The sequence below is a fragment of the Eretmochelys imbricata genome, chromosome 5, assembly GCF_965152235.1.
Source record: "Eretmochelys imbricata isolate rEreImb1 chromosome 5, rEreImb1.hap1, whole genome shotgun sequence".
NCBI lineage: Eukaryota > Metazoa > Chordata > Testudines > Cheloniidae > Eretmochelys > Eretmochelys imbricata.
This window is the reverse complement of record NC_135576.1, coordinates 136,498,022-136,521,917: the sequence shown is the minus strand read 5'-3', so window position 1 is coordinate 136,521,917 and position 23,896 is coordinate 136,498,022. Positions and strand designations below refer to the sequence as shown.

Sequence of the window (23,896 nt, the reverse complement as noted above, 5' to 3'; positions counted from 1 at the left end):
AGTGTAATGGGAGGGAGTAGGAAAATCCCTGGGTGTGCAGAACACTGGGAAGTTAGAAGCCATAATTCAGGAGCAACAGATCCTAATTAGTCTGGAAAAGCTGAATGTGAAAAGTAAGAATCGGTGTCATATGACTCTGGCAATGAGAGGAGCCTGCAGAGAAGAGAGATTGTGGCTATTACACATGGTGAAGGGGGAGCAAGACTCCCAATGTCTCAAGAAGTTTCACTACCAGCCTAGGCCATTTTGACACACTGAGATGCCATCCAGACCAGTGAGGAGTTGTGTCCTCTGGGTGAGTTTCAATATTCTGCTGCTGGAGCTCCCTTGTCTGGATGCTCCCAGCCAGCATTCAAGGACACACTCAGTGTCTGTGTGACAAGTAACCCTTAAGCAGCAGCTCTGTTCCCAGCAGCCTGCTTTGGAGATGGCGCTCCCGACTCTCCAGGGACCGGAAGTGACGTTGGGCAGAGGAGGAAGGAAGTCCCCCCCCGGGCAGGATGGGAGATGTAGTTCTTGACTCTCCAGGGAGCGGAAGTGACGTTGGGCCGGGGGAGGACGCGCCGGGCAGTGAACGCGCGCGGGACGCTGCGGCTCTGCCTGGCTCGTGCGGGGCCTTTGGATCCTCTCCCGGAGCCGGAGAAGAGTTTTTGTGTCTCCCGGCTCTGGGCATGCGCAGATCGGGGGGTTGGGGAGAGCCCCGCATGCGCAGAGGCAGAGCTGCCCCGCTGCTGCTCCCTGGGGCTGGGGGCCGGGCTGAGCAGAGGGTCTGTGCCGGGGAGACCTTCGTTAACTCCCCGTGCCCGGCCCGGGCCCTGCTCCCGCTGGAGTCACCCCGTGCTGCGGAGCTGCAGCCTCCAGGTACCGGAGCGAGCCCCGGGGGAGGGGCCGGGGCCGGGGCCGGGCGGCGACTCTGCCCCCGTGTCCGGGGGGGACCAGGCATCTGGCAGCGGCGGGATCTGCTCCCTGGGGGGCCAGCGCCGCGGCGTGGGGGGCTCGGAGCTGCTGCCCCAGCAGGAGCCCAGCGCCCCGCGGGCCCGGCCAGGCTCTGCCCTGGGGTTCCTGCGTGTGGCTGGGCGGGAGGCTGCCGGGGGGGGGGGGGGGGGTCTGGGAAGGGGCGGATGGGAAATGTCTGTGCAGCCTGGACATGGGCGGGAGGGGAGAAGAGCAGGTGACCCCCAAGGAGTGGGGAGAGAAGGGGGGGCTGAGATCCCCTCGGATTTCCCGCTGCCCTGGGGACCCCCGTCCTGCCCCCTTTCTTTCTAGAGAGCAACGAGCAACATCCAGGGTGACCCCCCCCCCGCCCATATCGCTGAGAGGGTCTTTGTTCTCCTCCCCCCACTGTACCCCATTTGCTCCCCACTTCACCCGTGGCCAGTTCAAATCTCAGGTTTCTGGTGTTTCCACCCCATTTTTACCTGCAGTGACTTGTCCTTTTTTCAGTGGGAAATCGTTCCCCTGAGTGATTTCTGAACTGGCAAGAGGGTTAATGGGCAGAGGCTGGGAGAGCCCTGAGACAGGGATACCGCTGGGCTGGGCTGGGCTGGGGGGGCCACTCTCTGCTGGCCACAGGGCATGGGAAGGCCCAGGAAGGGGAGCGAGGAGCAAGTATCCCCCAGGGAGAAGGCTCAATCCCAGGTTTCCAGTCCCGGCTACTTCCCCCACCCCCACCTTGCCCAACCCACTGCCTGCTAGTCACATTCCCAGACACCATGGCCAGCCCCTCCCCTTCTGACCTGACTCCAGCCCCACTCCTTTCCCCTGTGAAAGCCACATCACCCAGGGCTCCCTGCTGGCCACGTGAATGTGAGGCAACAAGAATCCATCCCATTCTGTTGTTGTTCCCCTCAAACTTTCCCTCTTTTCTCTTGACCTGTTAAATGGTGACGTAAAATCTTCTCAGATGCTGGGTTTCTCTCTTATATTGGCAGATCCTTAGTTTGTGTCCCATTTTCTCCTCAGTTCTGAAATACTGATATCAAATTCTTGAAAATCTTCCTGCTTTTCTCCGCAGGTGTCTGCGTGAGATCAGGGCTGTTATTGTTCTGAGCGTGGCTCAGGCCTTGACTGAGATCAGGTGCCCCAGTGTGCCGGGCACTGCACAAACCCTAACCAAGTTTGGGGCACCTTTTGTGCCAGGAACTGCACAGACCCTTACAGAAAGCAGGGACCTTGCTGTACTGGGTGCTACAGTGACCCCGACTGAGCTCCTCCCCCTTTTTGTGCCAGGCCCTGCATCAACATCAAGTGAAATCAGGCTCCAGTTGTGCCAGGTACTGCAGAGATGGCAAACAAAATCAGGGACCTTGTTGTTCCTGGAGCTGCAGAGACCCCAAGTGAGATCTGGGTCCTGTTTCGCCAGGCACTGCAGAGACCCCAACATAGGTCAGACCCCGCTGTTGTGAAGATCCCAAGTGAGATCTGCACCCCTGTTGTGACAGGTAAAACTGAGATCTGGACACCCACCCCCGTGCAAAGGAGTGCAAGACTGTGGCCCAGATTAGAATCTCATAGAAGATCAGGGTTGGAAGGGACCTCAGGAGGTCATCTAGTCTAACCCGCTGCTCAAAGCAGGACCAAATCATTGGAGCCAGGCTTTGTCAAGCCTGACCTTAAAAACCTCTAAGGAAGGAGATTCCACCACCTCCCTAGGTAACCCATTCCAGTGTTTCACCACCCTCCTAGTGAAAAAGTTTTTCCTAATATCCAACCTAAATCTCCCCCACTGCAACTTGAGACCATGACTCCTTGTCCTGTCATCCGCTACCACTGCGAATAGTCTAGATCCATCCTCTTTGGAACCCCCTTTCAGGTAGCTGAAAGCAGCTATCAAATCTCCCCTCATTCTTCTCTTCTGTAGACTAAACAATCCCAGTTCCCGCAGCCTCTCCTCGTAAGTCATGTGCTCCAGCCCCCTATTAAGAACATAAGAATGGCTGTACTGGTTCAGACCAAAGGTCCATCCAGCTCAGTATCCTGTCTGCCAACAGTGACCAGTGCCAGGTGCCCCAGAGTGAGTGACCCTAACAGTTAATGATCAAGTGATCTCTCTCCTGCCATCCATCACCCACGTTTGACAGAGGCTAGGGACACCATTCCTTACTTATCCTGGCCAATAGCCATTAATGGACTTAACTCCATGAATGTATCCAGTTCTGTCTTAAACCCTGTTATATTCATTTTTGTGCCCTCCGCTGGACTCTTTCCAATTTTTCCACATCCTCCTTGTAGTGTGGGGCCCAAAACTGGACACAGTACTCCAGGTGAGGCCTCACCAATGCCGAATAGAGGGGAATGATCACGTCTCTTGATCTTCTAGCAGTGCTCCTACTTATACAGCCCAAAATGCCGTTAGCCTTCTTGGCAACAAGGGCAAACTGCGGACTTATATCCAGCTGCTCATCCACTGTAACTCTTGGGTCCTTTTCTGCAGAACTGCTGCCTAGTCACTCGGTCCCTAGTCTATAGCAGTCTATGGGATTCTTCCATCGTAAGTGCAGGACTCTGTACTTGTCCTTGTTGAACCCCATCACTTTTATTTTGGCCCAATTCACTAAATTATCTAGGTCCCTCTGTATCCTATCCCTACCCTCCAGCTTATCCACCACTTCATACATAGTCTGTATCCATAACTTCAGATACAAACATGATACATGCACACAAATAGGATAATCATATTCGGCAAAGCATAACTTTTCCAATGACACCACACATGATGCATATTGCACAAAATGCATTATAATTCTGTCCTAATCATATTATAATCATACCACTATGCTAAATATGGGATGTCCTGTCAGGCAGGGTCTTATTTCAAGGCACAGGAGTTGGGAATGGAACTTCCCCTCTTTGTGGAACAGGAAATAACCCTCCAGCCAGGGCTGGGAAAATGTCCCAGACTTCCAGTGCTGGAGCCTGAATCTACTGACACTTCATTAGTTACCACCACTCCCAGTCTTTGTGGCAACTGCAAACTTTATCAGTGAGGATTTTATATTTTCTTCTAGGTCATAGATAAGAATCTTAAATAGCACAGGGTCAAGAACCAATCCTTGCAGGAACCCTCCAGAAATAGATCCACTCAACCATGGTTCCCCATTTACAATCACAGTTTTTAATCTATTTAACGTATGCCAGGTTTATTTTGTATCATTCTAGTTTTTTAGTCAAAATATTGTGCTGAACCAAGTCATATGCCTTACAGAAGTCTAGGTATATTGCATCAATACTATTAGCTGCAACCAGTGGTGAGCTGGAGCTGGTTCGCACCGGTTCGCTAGAACCAGTTGTTTAGAAGCCGTTTTAGAACCGGTTGTTCTGCGAGGGACAGCTGGTTCTAAAAGGGCTTCTAAATTTAACTGGCCAAAAGTGGCGCCTTAGGTGCCGACTCCATGGGTGCTCCAGCCCTGGAGCACCCAAGGGGAAAATTTGGTGGATGCAGAGCACCCACCGGCAGCTCCCTGCCCCACCCCCGGCCGCAGCTCACCTCCGCCTCCTCCCCTGAACGCGCCACCCTGCTCTGCTTCTCCACCCCCACAGGCTTCCCGCAAATCAGCTGTTCGTGTGGGAAGCAGGCCCAGGGAGGCGGAGGTGAGCTCAGGCGGGGGAGGAGGGCCACCTGCACCGCAGCAGGTAACCCGCGGGGGGCAGGGGAACCGCTCCCCGCCCCAGCTCACCTCCGCCACCCTTGGCCTGAGCGTGAAGCCACTGCCTGCTTCTCAGCCCTCCCAGGCTTCCCGCCGAACAGCTGGTTCGCGGGAAGCTGGGGGGGGGGGGGGGGGCGGGGTGCGGAGAAGCAGAGCGGGGTGGTGCGTTCAGGGGAGGAGGCGGAGCGGAGGTGAGCTGGGGCCAGGCACGGGGTGGGGAGCTGCCGGTGGGTGCTCTGCACCCACCAATTTTCCCCGTGGGTGCTCCAGCCCCTGAGGCGCCACTTTTGATGTGATCAGTGGGGGAGCGGTCGCTCCCCCCTAGCTATGCTCCCCCGCACCTAGGAGCCAGAGGGACCCGCCGGATGCCTCCTGGGAGCTGCCCCAGGTAAGCAGCGCCGGGACTCCCCTCCTTGCCTCCCGGAAGGTGCCTCTGGCTCTTAGGGGTGGGGTGGGCACCCACTACAGTGGCCCACGAGACCCTCCTGCCCGGTTCTGGGGGCAGTCAGGGGACAGAGGAGGGAGTGGACGGGGCAGGGGTCCTCGGGGGGGGGGGGGGAGGGCGTCAAGGAACGCGGGGGGGTTGGGTGGGGCAGGAGTCCCGGGGGGGAAGATGTGGGCAACGACCCCCTCGTGGGGTGAGGAGGGAACCCGTTGTTAAGATTTTGGCAGCTCATCACTGGCTGCAACCAAACTTTTGATCTCATCCACTAAGGATATCCAATTAGTTTGATAGGATCTATTTTTTCTAAACCTTTGTTAATGGGTACTAATTATATTACCCTCCTTTATTTCTTTATTAATGAAATCCAGTATTGGATGCTCCATTATCTTGCCCAGTATCGATGTCAGACTGACACGCTTTTAATTAGCTGGGTCATCTCTCTTACATTTTTTAAATATTGGCACAGCATTAGCTTTATTCTAGTCTTCTGGAATTTCCCCAATGTTCCAAGTCCTAAGTAAATTCAACCTTAACAGTCCACCACACTCCTCCACCAGGTATTTTAAAACTCTTGGATACTAGTTGTCTGGACTTGCTGATTTAAACATGTCTAACTTTAATAGCTGCTGTTTAATGTCCTCGTGAGTTATTGTTGGAATGTAAAGAGTGTTGTCGTCAACATCTTATGATATGACTACATCATGTGTTTTTATCCAAACCCAGGAGAGAAATATTTATTGAACACTTCTATCTCTTCTGCATTATTTTTGATAATTCCACCATTTCTGTATAGTAATTTACCGCTACCATTGTTAGGATTAATTTTGAACTTTATAAACCTTTAAAAACTTCCTTCTTATTTTCATTGATTGATCATTGATTTCTGATAGCTTCCCTTACCAATTTTCTACAATTCTGACCTTCTAACTTATATTCTTTACTATCGACTTCCCCTTTCTTCCATATAGTGTATTTGTAGAGTTGGGATTCCTACTAGGGAGACACCAGCAGGGTCCAGAGACAGCCCCATCTCCTATATCAGGCTCTGGCTAGTAGGTATGTGATGAATGTGAAAACCCTGCCTAGTCTGTCAGCTGGGAGACACAATGGTTCTCTTTTTCTACACTCTGATGCCTCCTGGCTGCTCTAAGCAAGGTGGGGGTGGGACTCTGTTAACATGTGCCTCCCGAAGCTTCCGTTTACCTGGTGCTGCTGTTCTGTGAATAGTGGGGTTGTGACTGGGGCAGCAGATACTGAGTGTTGGACTCTTGCTGTTTCAGAGACCGGTGACTTTCGAAGAGGTGGCTGTATATTTCACCAGGGAAGAGGGGGCTCTGGTGGACCCCACTATTAGAGCCCTCTACAGGGATGTCATGCAGGAGAACTGTGAGACTGTGGTCTGGCTGGGTAAGGAGTCCTGTCCCCTGGGTTATAAGAAGATGTGGGGTCTCTAAAGAACTTTAACTTTATACCTGTATTTGTCATGCAAGTTTTGACAAGTTCTGCCCCTCCCGCCCCCCCCCCCCCCCCCACTATTTTTGACTTATCTCCCACCCACTAGAATAATTTTTGGACATGTGCCTTTTTGGTGCTGTCAGTCATTTTAAAATTGCATTTAATTTATCATTATTGGATACATTAATGACTATGTTAATAACTAGAGCTTTCATGCCTTTTCCTCATTTTAAAAGGAAAATATGCTGCCTGTAGAATTCTAAATTGAGTAAATAGGTGTATGAGTCATGCATGTCTTGTGTGACAGTCAGATGAGCTCAGCTTTTGATAGGAGAGTGTATAATGTTGCCATTCAGGACCCCATGGGTGAAGGGGGAACAGAGCTGTGGGAGGGGAGGAGAAGTGGGGAGTAGCTAATTCTGGGGTGCTAGGACATGGGGAGTGTGTGTGCCGGATTAGAGGTAAGAAGGAGCAGGGAGGGATGAGGTAGTGAGAGACGAGGAGGGAACATAGGAAGCTCCTAAGGTGCCTGGACGTGCTGGTGGCTGAGAGTAATGGGAAGAAGGTGAGGGAAGTGTGGAGGAAAGGCACAGGAGGTGGGCTGGGTGGATCAGTGGGAGGTAGGAGAGTTTTGGGGATCTAGAGCTGTGGGGGATCCCAGATCTTTAACCCCAAATCCCTGGCCAGGCCTTTTTGCTTTATAGCCTGCACTCCAGTTTTATTTCTGTTCAGTTTCACTTCATTATACATTTTCCCCTAAACATTATTATTTTAACTCTTGACCTCCCTCTCCCACTCATTACCCTCCTCCCCATATAACCTTCCCGTCTCTATGCACAGCAACCCCATCCACTGATCCTGAGTCCTTGCTGCATTCCTCCCTCCCACAGCAGGGCCACTACCCAGGCACAAATGGGCACCTTGTTGATGATGTCAGGGTGGTAGTATAGCCTGTACAATTTTTATACCTACATACTGGGGTACAACTTGCCCTTTTACATGGCTGCTCAAAGTTAATTGAGAAGATGAAATTTGGTGAAACACGCAGAAACTTAATTTAATACAGGCAGTTATAATTGGAATTGCAGCTAGCAAGAGATGTTAAGAGTAACAAGAAGGGTTTCTTCAGGTATGTTGGCAACAAGAAGAAAGTCAAGGAAAGTGTGGGCCCCTTACTGAATGAGGGAGGCAACCTAGTGACAGAGGATGTGGAAAAAGCTAATGTACTCAATGCTTTTTTTGCCTCTGTCTTCACGATCAAGGTCAGCTCCCTGACTACTGCACTGGGCAGCACAGCATGGGGAGGAGGTGACCAGCCCTCTGTGGAGAAAGAAGTAGTTTGGGACTATTTAGAAAAGCTGGACGTGCAAAAGTCCATGGGGCCGGATGCGTTGCATCAGAGAGTGCTAAAGGAGTTGGCGGATGTGATTGCAGAGCCATTGGCCATTATCTTTGAAAACTCATGGCGATCCAGGGAAGTCCTGGACGACTGGAAAAAGGCTAATGTAGTGCCCATCTTTAAAAAAGAGAAGAAAGAGGATTCTGGGAACTACAGGCCAGTCAGCCTCACCTCAGTCCCCGGAAAAATCATGGAGCAGGTCCTCAAGGAGTCAATTCTGAAGCACTTATATGAGAGGAAAGTTATCAGGAACAGTCAGCATGGATTCACCAAGGGCAAGTCATGCCTGACTAATTACCTTCTATGACGAGATTAGTGATTCTGTGGATGAAGGGAAAGCAGTGGACATGGTGTTCTTTGACTTTAGCAAAGCTTTTGACACTGTCACCCACAGTATTCTTGCCAGCAAGTTAAAGAAGTATGGGTTGGATGAATGCACTATAAGGTGGATTGAAAATTGGCTAGATTGTCGGGCTCAACGGGTAATGATCAATGGCTCCATGTCTAGTTGGCAGCCGGTATCAAGCGGAGTGCCCCAAGGGTCAGTCCTAGGGCCGGTTTTGTTCAGTATCTTCATAAATGATCTGGAGGATGGTGTGGATTGCACCCTCAGCAAGTTTGCAGACGACACTAAACTGGGAGGAGTGGTAGATACGCTGGATGGTAGGGATAGGATACAGAGGGACCTAGACAAATTGGAGGATTGGGCCAAAAGAAATCTGATGAGGTTCAACAAGGACAAGTGCAGAGTACTGCACTTACGATCGAAGAATCCCATATATTGTTACAGACTAGGGACCGAGTGACTAGGCAGTAGTTCTGCAGAAAAGGACCTAGGGATTACAGTGGACAAGAAGCTGGATATGAGTCAACAGTGTGCCCTTGTAGCCAAGAAGGCCAATGGCATTTTGGGATGTATAAGTAGAGGCATTGCCAGCAGATCGAGGGACGTGATCGTTCTCCTCTATTCGACATTGGTGAGGCCTCATCTGGAGTACTGTGTCCAGTTTTGGGCCCCACACTACAAGAAGGATGTGGAAAAATTGGAGAGAGTCCAGCAGAGGGCAACAAAAATGATTAGAGGACTGGAACACATGACTTACGAGGAGAGGCTGCGGGAACTGGGATTGTTTAGTCTACAGAAGAGAAGAATGAGGGGAGATTTGATAGCTGCTTTCAGCTACCTGAAAGGGGGTTCCAAAGAGGATGGATCTAGACTATTCGCAGTGGTAGCGGATGACAGGACAAGGAGTCATGGTCTCAAGTTGCAGTGGGGGAGATTTAGGTTGGATATTAGGAAAAACTTTTTCACTAGGAGGGTGGTGAAACACTGGAATGGGTTACCTAGGGAGGTGGTGGAATCTCCTTCCTTAGAAGTTTTTAAGTCAGGCTTGACAAAGCCCTGGCTGGGATGATTTAATTGGGGATCGGTCCTGCTTTGAGCCGGGGGTTGGACTAGATGACCTCCTGAGGTCCCTTCCAACCCTGATATTCTATGATTCTGTGAATCATAGGCAAGGATCAATATGCATAATGATTAGACTAAGGTAAGTATAGTAAAGAGAGTCTTGCACTGTGCATACTTCCAAGTTATGGTCACCATTGGAAACAAAGATCGAGGGGCAAGGGAGTCCATCAGAAGGAAGGCCTTCCTTCAGTTTACACTATCTTGGTGACCTGACAAATGAGAAAATGGTAACTAAGAGAGGTATTTTATCCACTTATGGTAATAGGATTGCTATGTACTATATCTGCTCCTTTACTCTGATTACAGTAATGTTAATAGCTGCTCCAACCCATATGTGGCCTTTGGGAAGTCCATAATTAAGCATCAAGCATTAATACTCATGATTTACATCACTTATTTACATCACTATTTATTAATAATGCTAATATATGAATGCGGCCCAACTGCTGAGCTACTGCATAGCAACCTAACTGCTAAAGTCCGCCCCCTTCTTTCAGAATCCTGTGGTGTATTGCACCTGTTGGTGATTACTTGTTAGTCTTTTAAAATGTGGAGTCAAAATATCTCACCTGGGATTCTCTCCTTATCCTGAGGCCTATTCAGCTAAATCCTAGACTTCATCATAATCACTCCCACAAAGCCTCAACCTAATATAAGGCCCTTAACTGTAGCAAGCTTAGGCTACGTTTACACTACCATGGTCAGTTGACCTACGCCACGCAACTCCAGCTATGTGAATAATGTAGCTGGAGTGAACATAACTTAGGTTGAGTTACTGCAGGGAGTACACTGCGGGGGGTCGATGGGAGAGCGTGGGGATAGAGTACAGGAGTTGACTGGAGAGCCAGCTGCAGTCAATCTGCAGTTGATTTGGCGGGTCTTAACTAGACCCACTAAATCGACCACCAGTGGATCAATCTCAGAGTGTGGATGCTGGCTGTAGTGTAGACCTGCCCTTAATAGCCCATTTATTTATGTTCACCTCCTTGACCCTCCATGCATATTGCAAGCTAATAAGCAATTTTCTGATAATGACATTTTATCTCTAGCGAGTATAAAATTGCACACAAGACTTGAGACTAGGTCAAAGATCATAAAATCAGGTCGGGGTGAACAGGAGTGAGAGTTTGGAGAGACTCTTGGCCCCGCTGTCTCCATCTGCAGCAGCCACAAGCTGCCTTCCCTCCGGGCTCCTTGGATCTTGGAGCCTGTCCCTTCTGACATTGCATGGCCCAGTTCTTGTTTTTTACATTCTCCTTTTCTGGATTCAGAGTAGCAGCCGTGTTAGTCTGTATCCGTAAAAAGAAAAGGAGGACTTGTGGCACCTTAGAGACTAACAAATTTATTAGAGCATAAGTTTTCGTGAACTGCAGCTCACTTCATCGGAAGAATTAGAGGCTGTTGCTCCTGAATTTCAATGTTTAATTCCCCAGCCTTCTCCACACACTGGAGGAGTTTAATTCTCCTTCCCATTATACCTGAATCACTAGATTTCCTAATTCCCCACAATGTGCTTTTGCAATATCACAGTTCTGGGACAACTAAGCCTCTGACCTGCCTCCATGGTCTGCTCAAGGAATGCCCGCTCAGGTATCAGGTCTCTAGCCAGCCCCTCTCTATGGGTAGGGACTCACATGCCTCTCCTTTTTGACCAGGTTTGAGGATTGCAGCTTCTCCTACATTGTGTTCACTGGACTAACCTCTAGTTCCTGTGCTTTGCTTTTTCTCCAAGGGCTGTAAGCACTGTGTGTGAGATAGAGTTGGGAATTTTGGTGATACTTCTATGATGCCAATACACACCTCAGTTTCCCTCTCTGATTGGTATTGCTATGATTAGAAAGAGCAGGAGACATGAGGTGTTTTGTCATGGGGTGATATGAATGGGTCATTAAGGACTGGCTGAGACCAACCCACATCAATGGAACACCCGACAGAGACAAGGGAATAATTGTCATCTGTCCACGGGAGGATCTCCCCTTGGCTGAGTGAAGCATTTATGGACTAATTATGTTTTTGGGAGCAGGAAGAACTGGGCTCGCAGATGCAGGGAGCTCTATTGGAGAGAAGACAAATGGACAGGTACAGTGAATGGAAACCAAACTGTTTTCTAGAGCAGCATGGCTCAAGGGCATTGGCCAGCATGGACTATATTGTCGTCTTTGCTTCTCTGTCCTAATCTAAAGACTTTCAATGCTGCGTTTCGGTTGACTAATAAACCCTGCTATGTTTTAAAAGTCTGCCCAGTGTCACAGCACAAACTTGCACTGTGCATTGAATGAGGAACAGTCTCTGAACAGGAGCGTCATTCAGTTGGACCTGTTGGCAGAGCTCACAGGTTGAAATAGTGTTGAAGCCAGAAGCTCAGTCGTAGGTGTTGAAGCTACATTGGCCTATCCTTGGGGGTCTAGTGCATTCAAGGTGCACCTCCCAAGGACTGTTTAAAAGCCAGGGCATTTCACAGATCCTATGGATCCATGACAGTGTCAGTGTGCCTTATAGGAAAAAGATGTAAAGCAAGAAGAGCATCAAAATGCATATTTCCCATCAGTCCTCTTGGGAATCCTTGATCATTTCCAAGGTGTATTAAAACCTTCTTTAAAAGCTTACATCTTGGTTATCAAGTCATGTCAGTTTGTAGCCCAAAAAGACCCCCTTCAGTCAGCTCAAACTCAGCTGTTTCTCCCCAAAAAGTAAAGGAGTACTTGTGGCACCTTAGAGACTAACCAATTTATTTGAGCATGAGCTTTCGTGAGCTACAGCTCACTTCATCGGATGCATACCGTGGAAACTGCAGCAGACTTTATATACACACAGAGAATATGAAACAATACCTCCTCCCACCCCACTGTCTGTCGTCTTCAGTCTCCTGAAAGAGGTAAAATCAGTCACTGCCCCTTTCTGTATGGGGCAAAGCTTCAAAAGATGGAGTTCTGTATAACCAGCCTTGAGATCCAGCCTTAGTGATACCAGATTGCACAGGAAACCTATCCCTCAGCCCTCCCCGGTATCATCTGGCTCATCTCAGCATCATAGTCTGTGAAATATTCATGCTTTCAAGGGCTGGCTCAAAGATACAGGTAACAGTCATAAATAGGGTCAGTGTTTGCTGCCAACGAAAACAGAGTAGTTGACAAACATGAGCAATATATAATCCTTTACAGCCTGAAAGTGCATTGCGGGAGAGGACAGGAGCCAGCTGTGTGGGGGAAGTGGGGCCCAGACACTGAGCATTGAGAGCCTAGAGCCGTCTGTGTGCTGGGGAGACGGGACGTGAACCAGCTGCGTGCAGGGGAGATGATCAGGGAAGAGGTGCTGTTGACACAGTCAAGAGCATGTGCGAGCGCCGTCTGCTCTGCAGCATGATGAGGGTGCCCGGCATCCCACTGCCAAGTGCCCTGCCTCTCAAGGGGAAGCTCCACCATGTTTTTTCTGAGCCCAGACTTGTATGAGGAAGGAAGAAATTGGTAGGAAGTCTCAAAGCAGCCAGCCCCCAGCCTTTGCCCTGTGTTCTGGGGAGGAGTCAGGTATCTCCAGGGAGAAATCTGGGGTTTGTGACCCTGCATCCCCACCCACCCTCTGTTCAGCTATTCTGGATGTGAAGGGTGATTCCAGAAATGAAGAGTAATTTCATGAAAAAATGCAGTAATAGCAGCAGTTTCCGGAAAACACTGGCCCTAGTCATAACATGAAATACAATAGTCTCAAGATATATAACTGTGTTCATCAGATCTGTCACTCTGCCTTCAAATAGTTCACTCTGCTGGTGGGTTCTGCCTCATCCCCCTTCTATGTCTGTCTTGTCTATTTAGATTGTAAATTCTTCAGGGCATGGGCCATCTATTATTCTGGGTTTGTACTGTGCCTAGCACAACAGGTGCCCATGGTTAGTTGGCTCTTAGGCACTAAGGTAATGAATATGATTTATAATAATAACTCTCCTGCCACTTTGAGCCAAGGACGGTAGCCTTGGGATGTTACTTCTTAAAAATGAGCTGGGGTTAAAACCATGGAATATTCCTTGTGACAAGTATCCCACAAATTCCATGGACCTTCCTTGTTTTCTTTGCCTTCCCAGGGTTTCCAATTTCCAAACCTTATGTGATCTCGCAGCAGGAATGAGGGGAACAGCCGTGGGTCTCAGACCTCTATGGCTCTGAAAAAAAGTGCTCCTGAGACCGTCTGCACAGGTGAGGAATTGGGTAAACCATCTCAATAACTGTCAGTGAATACAGGAAACATTTGGGATGCCCTACAAAGACTCCAAGTTGTAAGCTGTCCAAGTTCAGGATTGTTCCCTGCAGATGTGGAGTCATTAGGCAGATGTCATTCATGGCTTCCCACCTATCCTGACTGACAGTTGGCAGCAGGTCCCTCCCCAATCTCACTTTCCCCTGAGAGTTCTGGTGAGATGCACACCCAGAACTGATACCTTCCTCTCTCTCCTCTGGGAAAGGGTTTGGGGAAAATCAGCTCCTGATAGGTTTGATCTCTCCCGCACATATTTTGGTTTGTTCACACCTCTTTCCATTCCTCTCTCTGGTGCAGGGAGTGACCTATGTCTGGATTCTCTCTGTCTCCCATCAGGTGACGGGATGGTGAGTGAGAACGAGGAGACACCCCAGCAGGAAGATGCTGAGCAAGTAGAACCACATGGGATGTTATCAGGAATATCCAAAGGGAATGTTTCTGGGAGTTGTGCACTGCCAGAAAAAGCAAAAGCCTGTGAGATTCAGGACAGGCCAGAGGAAAACTCAGACCTTATTACATGCGAGACCATCAGCTTGGAAGAGACATGCTACATATGTCATGAGTGTGGGAAAAGCTTCAGTGGGAACTCTGACCTTCTCACACATCAGAGAATCCACAGGGGAGAGAAACCCTACACATGCTCTGAGTGTGGGAAAAGCTTCAATCGGAGCTCACACCTTAACAGACATAGGAGCATCCACACAGGAGAGACACCCTACACATGCGCTGAGTGCAGGAAAAGTTTCAATCGGAGCTCAAGCCTTATTAGACATCAGAGAATCCACACAGGAGAAAAACCCTACACGTGCTCTGAGTGTGGGAAACGCTTCAGTTATAACTCAGTCCTCATCTCACATCAGAGAATCCACACAGGCGAGACACCCTACATGTGCTCTGTGTGTGGGAAAAGCTTCAATCAGAGCTCAAGCCTTATTAGACATCAGAAAATCCATACTGGGTGGACACCCTACACATGCCCTGAGTGCGGAAAATGCTTCAGTTATAGATCAGCCCTTACCATACATCAGAGAAGTCACACAGGTGACAAACCCTATGGATGTTCTGAGTGTGGGAAACGCTTCATGGATAGTTCAGCCCTCATCACACATCAGAGAATCCACACAGGAGAGAGACCCTACATGTGCTCTGAGTGTGGGAAAAGCTTCAATCAGCGCTCACACCTTATCAGACATCGGGCAATCCACATAGGAGAGACACCCTACACATGCGCTGAGTGTGGGAAAAGTTTTAAGCAGAGCACTGCCCTCATCTCACATCAGAGAATCCACACAGGAGAGATGCCCTACACGTGCTCTGAGTGTGGGGAATGCTTCAGTTATAGCTCAGCCCTTACGAAACATCAGAGAAGCCACAGTGGAGAGACGTCCTACATGTGCTCTGAGTGTGGGAAAAGCTTCAATCAGAGCTCAAGCCTTATTAAACATCAGAAAATCCACATATGAGAGAACTGTAATAAATGCCTTGATTCTGGCTGGCCAAAGATTGTCTTTTAAAAAATCACAATTGCCAATTCCCACATAGCGACCTTTGCACCATGTTCACCGTGGTCTGTCAGCTCCCCTAGATGAGTTGCCTGCTTCTGCCTTTTGCAGCTCCCCATTTTTTGGGGTCAGTCCTGTGATTTTTTTCTATTCTCTTTTCCTTTTGAGTTGTAGGAGTGTGTGTCCCTCCAGCCAGGAATGTTCATCAGCTCCAGGTAGGGGAGAGAGATTTGACCCAACGAGCTACACTGAGGCAAAAACTGCCTGGGCCTTACATTCACTAGGACTGTACGTGGTGTTGGCTGCTCAAGTGACCTTGGTGTAAAAAGACAATTATAGTGGTAGTGCAGATGTAGCCCAGGTGCCGTGGTTGGCATTGGCTTTCCCCTTGACCTGACCTAAACTCCATCACTTTTCCTAGTCTAAACAAACCCTGAGCATCACAGTTATACTGTCCACCCATTTCAAAGCAATTGTTAGTTATCAAGTTCCCCCTTTGGGAACCATTTTTTTTATTCCCAGTTGCTCTGATATTGCTTCAGGTTGTGCTGGAGACCAGATATTTTTACTACCATTTTCCTCACTTAAAATATATTGAACTATAACAGAGAACAGGAACAGGGCACGGATAGGGAAAAATGTTATTTCACCCTCTGTAGCAACCTTCCGTGTAGCAACGGAAGAAGATAGGGTAAGTCAGAGGGATTCCCTTATTCCCCATCACCAACCCAGTCCCCCTGTTGTTAAAGTGGTTAGGTCAATATTTTTTCTAAAGGGCTGGGAAGAGTATTCCCTAGTAATGACTTGTAACTAAGCAAAATACCCATGCATTTGGCTCCCAAAGAAGTTGTGGCTCAGGTCCTGCAGGAGATCGCTCCTGAAGAAATCTCCTTCCTAATCCGTTAGGAATCATGTTGCTTACTATTTGGAAAATGCAATCCCTATCTAGGTAGGGATGGGAAAAATGGAAGTGACATTTCTATTCAGCTCACCACTGTCAGATGGTGCAAATGTTTAGAAAATGAAATGTATTGAATGTGATATAGCTGCAGAAAGATACCTATTTTTAATAGATACCTGATATGTGGTGTTTTACAGGGATTCTAAACCACTCCTGAATTTAGTCCCTAATTTGAATGTGTGCCACCAGATTAAGGAAATAAAAGGGCATATTTGGGGGAGTTATATCTCACTTTCACTATTGATATATTGTGTGGTGGTGAAGAATTCTATGACAGAGAAGTGTAAAATTAGTCCAAGTAAGGTCAAAGATTTGACAAGAACTCAGGTAGAAACTGCAGGTACGAGTGGTTGATTTTCACCCTAGAGATGGAAGCTATGGTGACCTGTGGTCCAGGTAAACTATTTTTAGAACACTGCTCCCTAGTTAAGTGGCACTGATCATGGTCCTAAAGGATGCAATGATTAAATTGGGAACAACTGTCTTTTACCATTTGGAGCCAAAGTTTCATGAAAGACAGAGAGAAGCAGCTGATTCCTTCAGAGCCATTCCATGCCTATGGGTCCCAATCTGGCTGACTTGCTGGACAAGAAGCACTTCCATGCTGGGCAAATGATGGTAGCCAATGAGGAAATGTACCAGATTCCAAGTTCAGACTGCAGGAGACATGAATGCTGAGTCCAGAGTCTGTGGTTTGGTCTCGTAGCTTTGCTATTAAGTCATGCATTTGTATTGCTTCTCCACCTGCTGCTACATTGAGAGATTAGAAAGTGTGAAAATAGAGCACAGGTGCTTTTTCTCATAATGCAACCTTCCCACATAGTGTGAGACCCCTTCCACCCACACTTATGGGAGAAGATCCAGGGAGAAATGAACTCACAGAAATGGAAGGCTCCTAGGTAATTGTAGAATGTGACTTCACACAAAGCTGACTGGGTGGAAATGGGAATTAAGAGAAAACTGCCCTATAGGTTTATATTTTGTAATCTTTAAATGAATTGTTACCAGAGACAATGAAATTAAACATGAAGTTAATTAATTAGTTAACCCTTCCTTCCTAGCAGAGGAAGCCACACCCCGGAAGCTCTGCTGGGCACGCTCCAACTGGAGAACACGTATAAAAGTCTGCAGAATTTCTCAGTCTGGGCTGACTACCGGAGGGGAAGGAGGCATGCTGCTAGCTCCTGAGGAGGGACAGCCCGCACTCCAGGATCCAGAGGCCAGCCAAGCCGAGGCCCAGATGGAGGATCCCCCAAAGTGGAGTACACTATGTTTATGGTAGGGAGTGACCATGGGGATCTTTAAAGACAAAGTGCGTTAGAGCCGCAATGACACTCGGCATGTTGCAGGCGGATCCCTGTCGAGCCAAGGCCAAGGGGAACCCCACCATTAGCAGGGCCCTGGGTCGGGACCTGGTGGAGAGGGCAGGCCCAGGTCCTCCTACTACCCCACCCACACTGCCCTGACACTTGGGGCAAGCTGCATGGACTCCAGCCACCAGGCTGCATTACCCCGCCTAAGAAAGGAGGGTGGCCATTGGGCCACACTTCCCTGACACGTGTGGGTGAGCTGCATGGACTCCGGCCTCTAGGCCGCACCACCCCACCTGTGAGGGGGAAGGTATTTGGACTCTGGCCATTGGGCCACACCGCCCTGATACTTGGGGCGAGTTACCTGGACTCTGGCCACTAGGCCGCACTACCCTGCCTGTGAGGGGGAAGTTATATAGACTCTGGCTGTTAGGCTGCACTACCTTGCCTGCGAGGGGGAAGGTATATGGACTTTGGCCGTTGGGCCACACTGCTCTGATACTTGGGGCAAGTTACCTGGACTCTGGCCATTGAGTCACACTCCCCTGACATTGGGAGAGATTTATATGGACTCTGGTCATTAGGGCCCACAACCCCGATCAAAGGGGTGATTGTGCAGAAACAGGCCATTAGGCCACATTGGGCCGCCCACAGAGAGATGGGCATGGGAGACTTGAGAGTGGCGAGGGTTCGACACCCCATCCCACCCCGCCACAAAGGGGTGCTGTGGTGCCAGACCCGCCACAGGCTGATTATGTGATAACTTTCAGTGTTCCAATATAATTCAGGTTTTCTTCTAGTTCTCTCCCTGCCCCCTCCTACTATATAGGAAATTGTTGCTAATCCTGAAATTAAAACCTCACTCCAAAGGAATTAGAGTGGAGGAATATGTGAGAGAAATAGCATGGATGAAAATAGAGACCTAGTATAGACTGTCATTATTTCTATTTAAAATTGAATTTATTTTGATAAATTTTTAAATAAATCATCTGTTAGGAGGAAGATTACTTGAGACAAGATGTGTAACAGCCACAGAGTTCCCCAGGTCTCTTGTTTTCAAAGCAAAGATGTCACATAAGGCAGGACATGTCAAAATCTAAACTGGTGATGGATGTGTGATGGGAGCTTTTCTGGGTTGTTTTTTTGGGTTTGTTTTTGCAACCAGTTATTTTTATAGGTGCTGAGGCCCCTTTTCCTTTTAAGTACAACACTTTAACTCTCAGGCCTGGCTCTGGAAACCTTCTCAGAACTGGCCTTGTGTTTCTTTCATGTGTGATATCTTTGGGGTTCACACATCCACACTACATGCGGTTCACAGCAACAGATACTTTGAGAAACCTGCTGGGTTAAGTGGGCCTTTTCCAAACTGACATTGGCCTAAAGTCTGCCTCAGTTCAGCTGGATTGGGACACATCTGTATCAAGGGAGTGGTTCACACCTGATTTTCCCAGAGACCTCGGGGGAGGGTGGTAAAATAGGATAAGTAGGAATCTACAACAATGAAGTTAAAGATCAGGGTGAAAGACCCTCACTTTGCAGGTCAAAAAGCCTGTTCTGTTCATTCCTTCTGACACATCTGGCACTGGTCACTCTCAGGCAGCACATGGGGTTAGATGGACCCTTGGTCTGACCCAGTATGGCCAGTCTTGTGTTCTTATGTAAGCCCTCTACAGCCTTGTCTACACTGGCAAGCATCTGCACAGTCAACCAGATTTCTGCAGTGTAACTTCTGAGGTGTGCACACTGCCAAGCCACTTAGTGCGCAGAAACTGCTCAGTAGCAGTGCTGTAAAAATAGCACCCTGATGAGAGGCGTACAGCTTTCTGTGCCGGGGCTACAATGCTGCGGTGCCAGTGTAGACACCCTGTTCCATTACAGCTCTGCAACTGGCCTCGGGTAGGCGTCCCACAGTCTCTGTTCTCATCTCTCTGGTCATCGGTTTGAACTCTACTGCTCTGCCCTCAGGTGACCAACTGGGAACGCCACCCCTTAAATTCCTTGGGAATTTTGAAAGTCCCACTTCCCACAGAGACCAATTATGGTTACAGACCCATCCTGAAATTAGAGCAGGATATTTTAAAGCTTTATCTCATAGTAAAGTAACACAATTCAAGCATGTCATTGCAGAGGAGCAAGCACTCCGTCATTTCGTATTTATTGCTACTGATCTCACTGAAAAACTTCTGTGGTGCTGTTCCCAGCACTTCAGGGAGTTTTTCCTCTTCTCCCTTCCAGCTGTGGTTGTGGGACTGCTGCACCTCTCCAAATGGCCAGCTTTGCTCTTTGACTTACATCCTTCGCTTATTTGAATGAAGCTGTGTCTGCTACCAGTTTAATTCATAGCTGAGACCTCAGGCACCAGCAGCTAATTACAAAGGCTAAATTCCCATTGCCATCAGTGGGAGGTTATCCAGGGCTGCAGGATTTGGTCCATGATCAACCAAGGTGCTACAACAGCTGCACTCTTACATGGTGAGTCCTGCAGCCTATTACTAATCTGCTCTGCCATAGTCTGCAGGGTGGCCTGACTTGCTGAGAATCTGGCAGAAGAGAGACCCTGGATCAGAGAAGGAAAATGTCCTCAGCAGTCATAGCTGGCAGGAGCAGGAAAGGTTGGGTTTGTTTTCAAATTTCTCTGCTCAAGCCTTTAATCATTCCTGTGGCTCATCTCTGAACCCTCTGCAATTTATCAGGGAAAACCAACCAACCAAACCAGGCTGTTCTGAGTGATGTAACAATCTATTGCCTTCCAAGATTGAATATCAATCAGATCATTCTATTCACCTAAGAGTTCAACTTTAAGGCCTTCTTGTTTTCTAGTTCCAATCCAATCCTGTGCCACAGCATCATTGTTAACTCATCACTTGGTCACTTCACGTTCACAGAGCTGGCAGGTCTAAGTCTTTCCTCCCACACCAATGTGAAAAAAATCAGTGACAGAAAATGTCCTGAAGCCCCTCTGCTGCCTTGCCCATGAGACTGGGGAAATACATGAGGGAAAGCGCTTTCCTTTCTCCTCCTGACCCTGAGTAACGTTTCTATCTGTCCTTGAGATCCTGCCACGGGGACAAGGGTTGAGGGTGCGTATGACAATTTAAGGCTTCATTGATTTGTTCATTCCTTTACTCCTTCATTAGTAACAAGGGTGCATGAGCTCGAAATAATCCAGCTCTGACTTTCACACAGGAGGCAATTTCCAGGCTCACAATTACCCCCCAAAAAAAAATAAAAAAATCTGTCTTTCTAACCTGAACAAGTTGAATCTGAAGTCATTGAGCCCCAGGATGCCTTTCTTTCATCCAATATTTTTAGAGTATATCACATTAACTGAGTAGGTCTTCCCCTAGGAAGTGTCTGTCCAGTGGCAGCACCCAGTGCACACTCCCTGTTTACGAACTCATCTTCAGTATATAGGCCATTGAACCCAGCGAGGGGGAGGATCCCTTTGGTCGGGCTCCAGCCTAAGCAAGCTCCTGGAGCCAGAGCCTGGCAAGCCTGAGTCAGCTGGCCTGGGCCAGCTATGGGTTTTTAATTGTACTGTAGACATACACTTAGTGTCAAAATCCCAGCTTTCTCATCAGGAAATCAAGCCCTAGTCCACCACATGACAGGTCAGGCTAGTCACCGCTATATTCATGAGTTCAGAACCAACAACTGCCCCTGCATAGGGACTTAGGGGAACAACTTGTCCAGCCCCTGGAACAGCTTTGTACACACATTTGCCCCATGAAAATGATCCAGGGCTTTTAAAATGAGAGTAAGAGAACAAACTAAATCAAAACCAGAGAAACTGCTGTCAATCTCCCCACCACACACAGTTTGGGTCTGAATTTTTCTACTGAAATTTTGAGACAATAAAACTCTCACTGCTATTGTCCAGAAACAAACCTAAACCTCCCGTGAACTATCTAGGACTTTGATTGCTGAACCACCAATGCTTCAGTTCCTTCTGTGAGATTTGCAGCTGCCCAATACTGCTGCTATGCCAGGGGAGCAATTCTTGACTCCAGTAAGCATTGATCTCAGCCCTGTTCTGTGTATCACAGGTTTCTCTAGGAAAGGGCAGTGAATGGTTCTAGGGTCCAGTGATCCTCATTCAAATCAGGCCAGAACATGAGAATCCTTCCCCTTTCCCAGGCTGTGGGAGGGGAGACATTTAAAGGAGCTCTCTGAGCTATAGCATGTGGCTAAGTAAAGAGAAAAAGCCCTATATTCTCCCTCTGCTTTGGGTGCTGGGTTTACTCCTGTAGCATCTGCTACCCACGTAGTCCGTATGGATCACCCCTAACCCTTGATGCTGCTCCTTTCTACAGAATGTGAAAGGAGCGGAGGCAGTGCAGGAGCCTTCTGAGGACACAGATCTGAGGCTTTGGGAGAGAGAGATTGTCTGAGACATCAGAGTGCTATAAACCATGCAGCCACCTCCTAAATCAGGGGCCTGTTCCAGCCCTGAGTCTGGGCTACCAGGGTCCCTCCCACAAAGCAGGGTGCCCACAGACTGCAGCCTGAAAATAGGCAATCGAAACTAACTCATGCTCTCCCTGTCGTGGCTTCCCCTAGACCAAATGGCATCCCAGCCCAAGACGCATCTTTGGTGCGCCCTCACCCCCAATTTGTTAAACCTTTGAATACCTTTTTTTATTGCATTTGTAGCTCATTTCATGATTTCAATGTACAATTTGGATGCATGATTTTCTGTGTCATAAGACAATAAATTTGCATGCTATGATCTGTATTTATTCACGCCATGTATAAACAAATAAAAAATTCATTTCCTTTAAGCATATAGAAACTTTTTAATTTTAACAGTAACTGAAATGTACTAATGTCTAGAAATTGAACTGTCACCAACACAGGGTGGAACAGTATTAAATAGTGTTACAGTAAGAGACAGAGTTAGAATGTTAACCCTAGTCCTTTAGTTCAAAGGTCGCTTTTCTCACCTTTCTCCTCATAAACTGAAGTGCAGCATTACAGAGATCGAAGCACTGGCCAATCTCCTTTTCAAGTGATGAAATAGCAAGTGATGTCAGTCTCTCGTTGGCCATCGGCGATCGGAGATGTTTTATTGAGACTAAGCTTCAAGGTGAGAAGCAGCTGGCCAAATATAAAATAAATGGTGCAGGTGCCAAAGTAGCTCAGTTGGGTGAGTGTTAGACTGAAGATCTAGAGGTCTCTGGTTCAATCCCAGGCTTTGGCATGCTCTTTCATCCCTCTTTGTGCAGGGGTGAGCTGTTTTCTGGAAGCACAGCAGTTCCTTTACCTGACCTGAGTCACTCATTTTGGGTGCCGCTGTAGGAAAAGACAGTGTGGACTTCCGCACCTGTTTGGCTCACCTCACCTTACCTTTCTTTCTTCTCTTGCTCTTTCCCAGGAAGGGGAAGAAAAAGAAGCTCTCCTTCAATCTGGAGTCACAAGGGAGACAGAAGGTTGACTTCCTGGGAGCCAGCTCCAGTTCTTTGCTCTAGGCCAGTCGCCTCTTGGAGCCTTGTAGCTTGGCCTCCTCTGCCCTTGGAGGTTGGCCTGCAAAGGCCGGCTCTTCCTGCTGGCCTAAACTTGCATGACTTGCCAAAGGAGAAAGTGAGGTGGGAATGGGGCAAAAGAGGAAGGTAATGCTGAAGAAGGCATGGCAGAAGCTAAGCTAAGCTAACCTCAGTGGGGTTAGTAGAATGCCACCATTCATTCTGTCAAAGCCTGGGAAGGTGCGGTTGGCTGCTGGGAGGTAGAATCCTGTGCCTGCCTCTGGCATCCCAGGGATGGCTACTTGCAGCCCAGGAGAAGAAGCGGGGTTCTGGGTGGAAGGAAAGGTGGCAATGGTGAGTCCTAGTGGGCTCCTTTCTGGCAAGATGGTTTTTTGTTTTAGGCTTGGGAGGAACCTGAAAGCTGTGTGTGGACTTGTTCCAGTGAGAACTGCTGCTCCTTTCTTGCCGACCTGGAGGCGCTGGTGACTGCTTGTGGTGGGGCAGGTGCTGACTTGAGTGAATGCGATATAGGAAACCCTAGCCTAAGTCCACTGCTTGTCTCCTGCCTTGTGACATCAAGATTTAAATCTTCCTAGCACGTGCTGCGGATCGTGCATTAAGCCTACCTGGTTGGCCTGGTCATTGCCAAAGTAGCCCAGTTGGGACTGCATTAGATTGATTTGAAGATTTCTGGCCTGGTTCCAGGCTTTAGCACACCCCTTCACCCTGGGCATGTAGTGCTAGGCTTTCTTCTGGGTTTGCAGCTGTGCCTTGAACTCATGAATTTTCCTAATTTCAGAGACAGCATTTGCAGAGGCCAGTGTGTGGGGCCATGTGCCCCTCCTGGGTTAGCTATCCCAGCTACTTGTGGTGCTGCCAGGCTCCCTCCCTGCATAGCAGCTGCTGGAGGGGTAAGTGGAGAGGGTCTGCCTTTGCTGCTTCCTCTCCCTATATTGTTCACATGTGGGAGGGGCTGTTGATTATAAGGGGTGTGGCTGAA

The 23,896-nt window shown here is 48.5% G+C and overlaps 1 protein-coding gene and 1 non-coding gene across 14 annotated transcripts; both read left to right on the top strand.

The window, feature by feature from the left end:
* The first annotated feature begins 579 nt into the window (after positions 1-579).
* Positions 580-22,215, top strand: LOC144265364 (uncharacterized). 13 transcript variants are annotated; one of them, XR_013346268.1, is made up of 6 exons: positions 580-861; positions 6,372-6,498; positions 11,437-11,492; positions 13,489-13,600; positions 13,959-15,290; positions 17,189-22,215. XR_013346268.1 is itself a non-coding variant. In XM_077818003.1 (5 exons), the coding sequence occupies exons 4-5, from the start codon at positions 13,561-13,563 to the stop codon at positions 15,122-15,124; spliced, it is 1,206 nt and encodes a 401-aa protein (XP_077674129.1). In that variant the 5' UTR covers positions 580-861; positions 6,372-6,498; positions 11,437-11,492; positions 13,489-13,560; the 3' UTR covers positions 15,125-22,215. The 13 variants fall into 13 exon arrangements, 7 of the variants coding, with proteins under 7 accessions (XP_077674129.1, XP_077674131.1, XP_077674130.1 ...); XR_013346269.1 differs by having other exon boundaries at positions 17,186-22,215; XR_013346267.1 differs by having other exon boundaries at positions 13,959-15,378.
* Positions 22,216-22,561: 346 nt separating this feature from the next.
* TRNAF-GAA (transfer RNA phenylalanine (anticodon GAA)) lies at positions 22,562-22,634 on the top strand. Its single transcript has one exon. It is a non-coding gene; the product is annotated as a tRNA-Phe (tRNA).
* Positions 22,635-23,896: the final 1,262 nt, after the last annotated feature.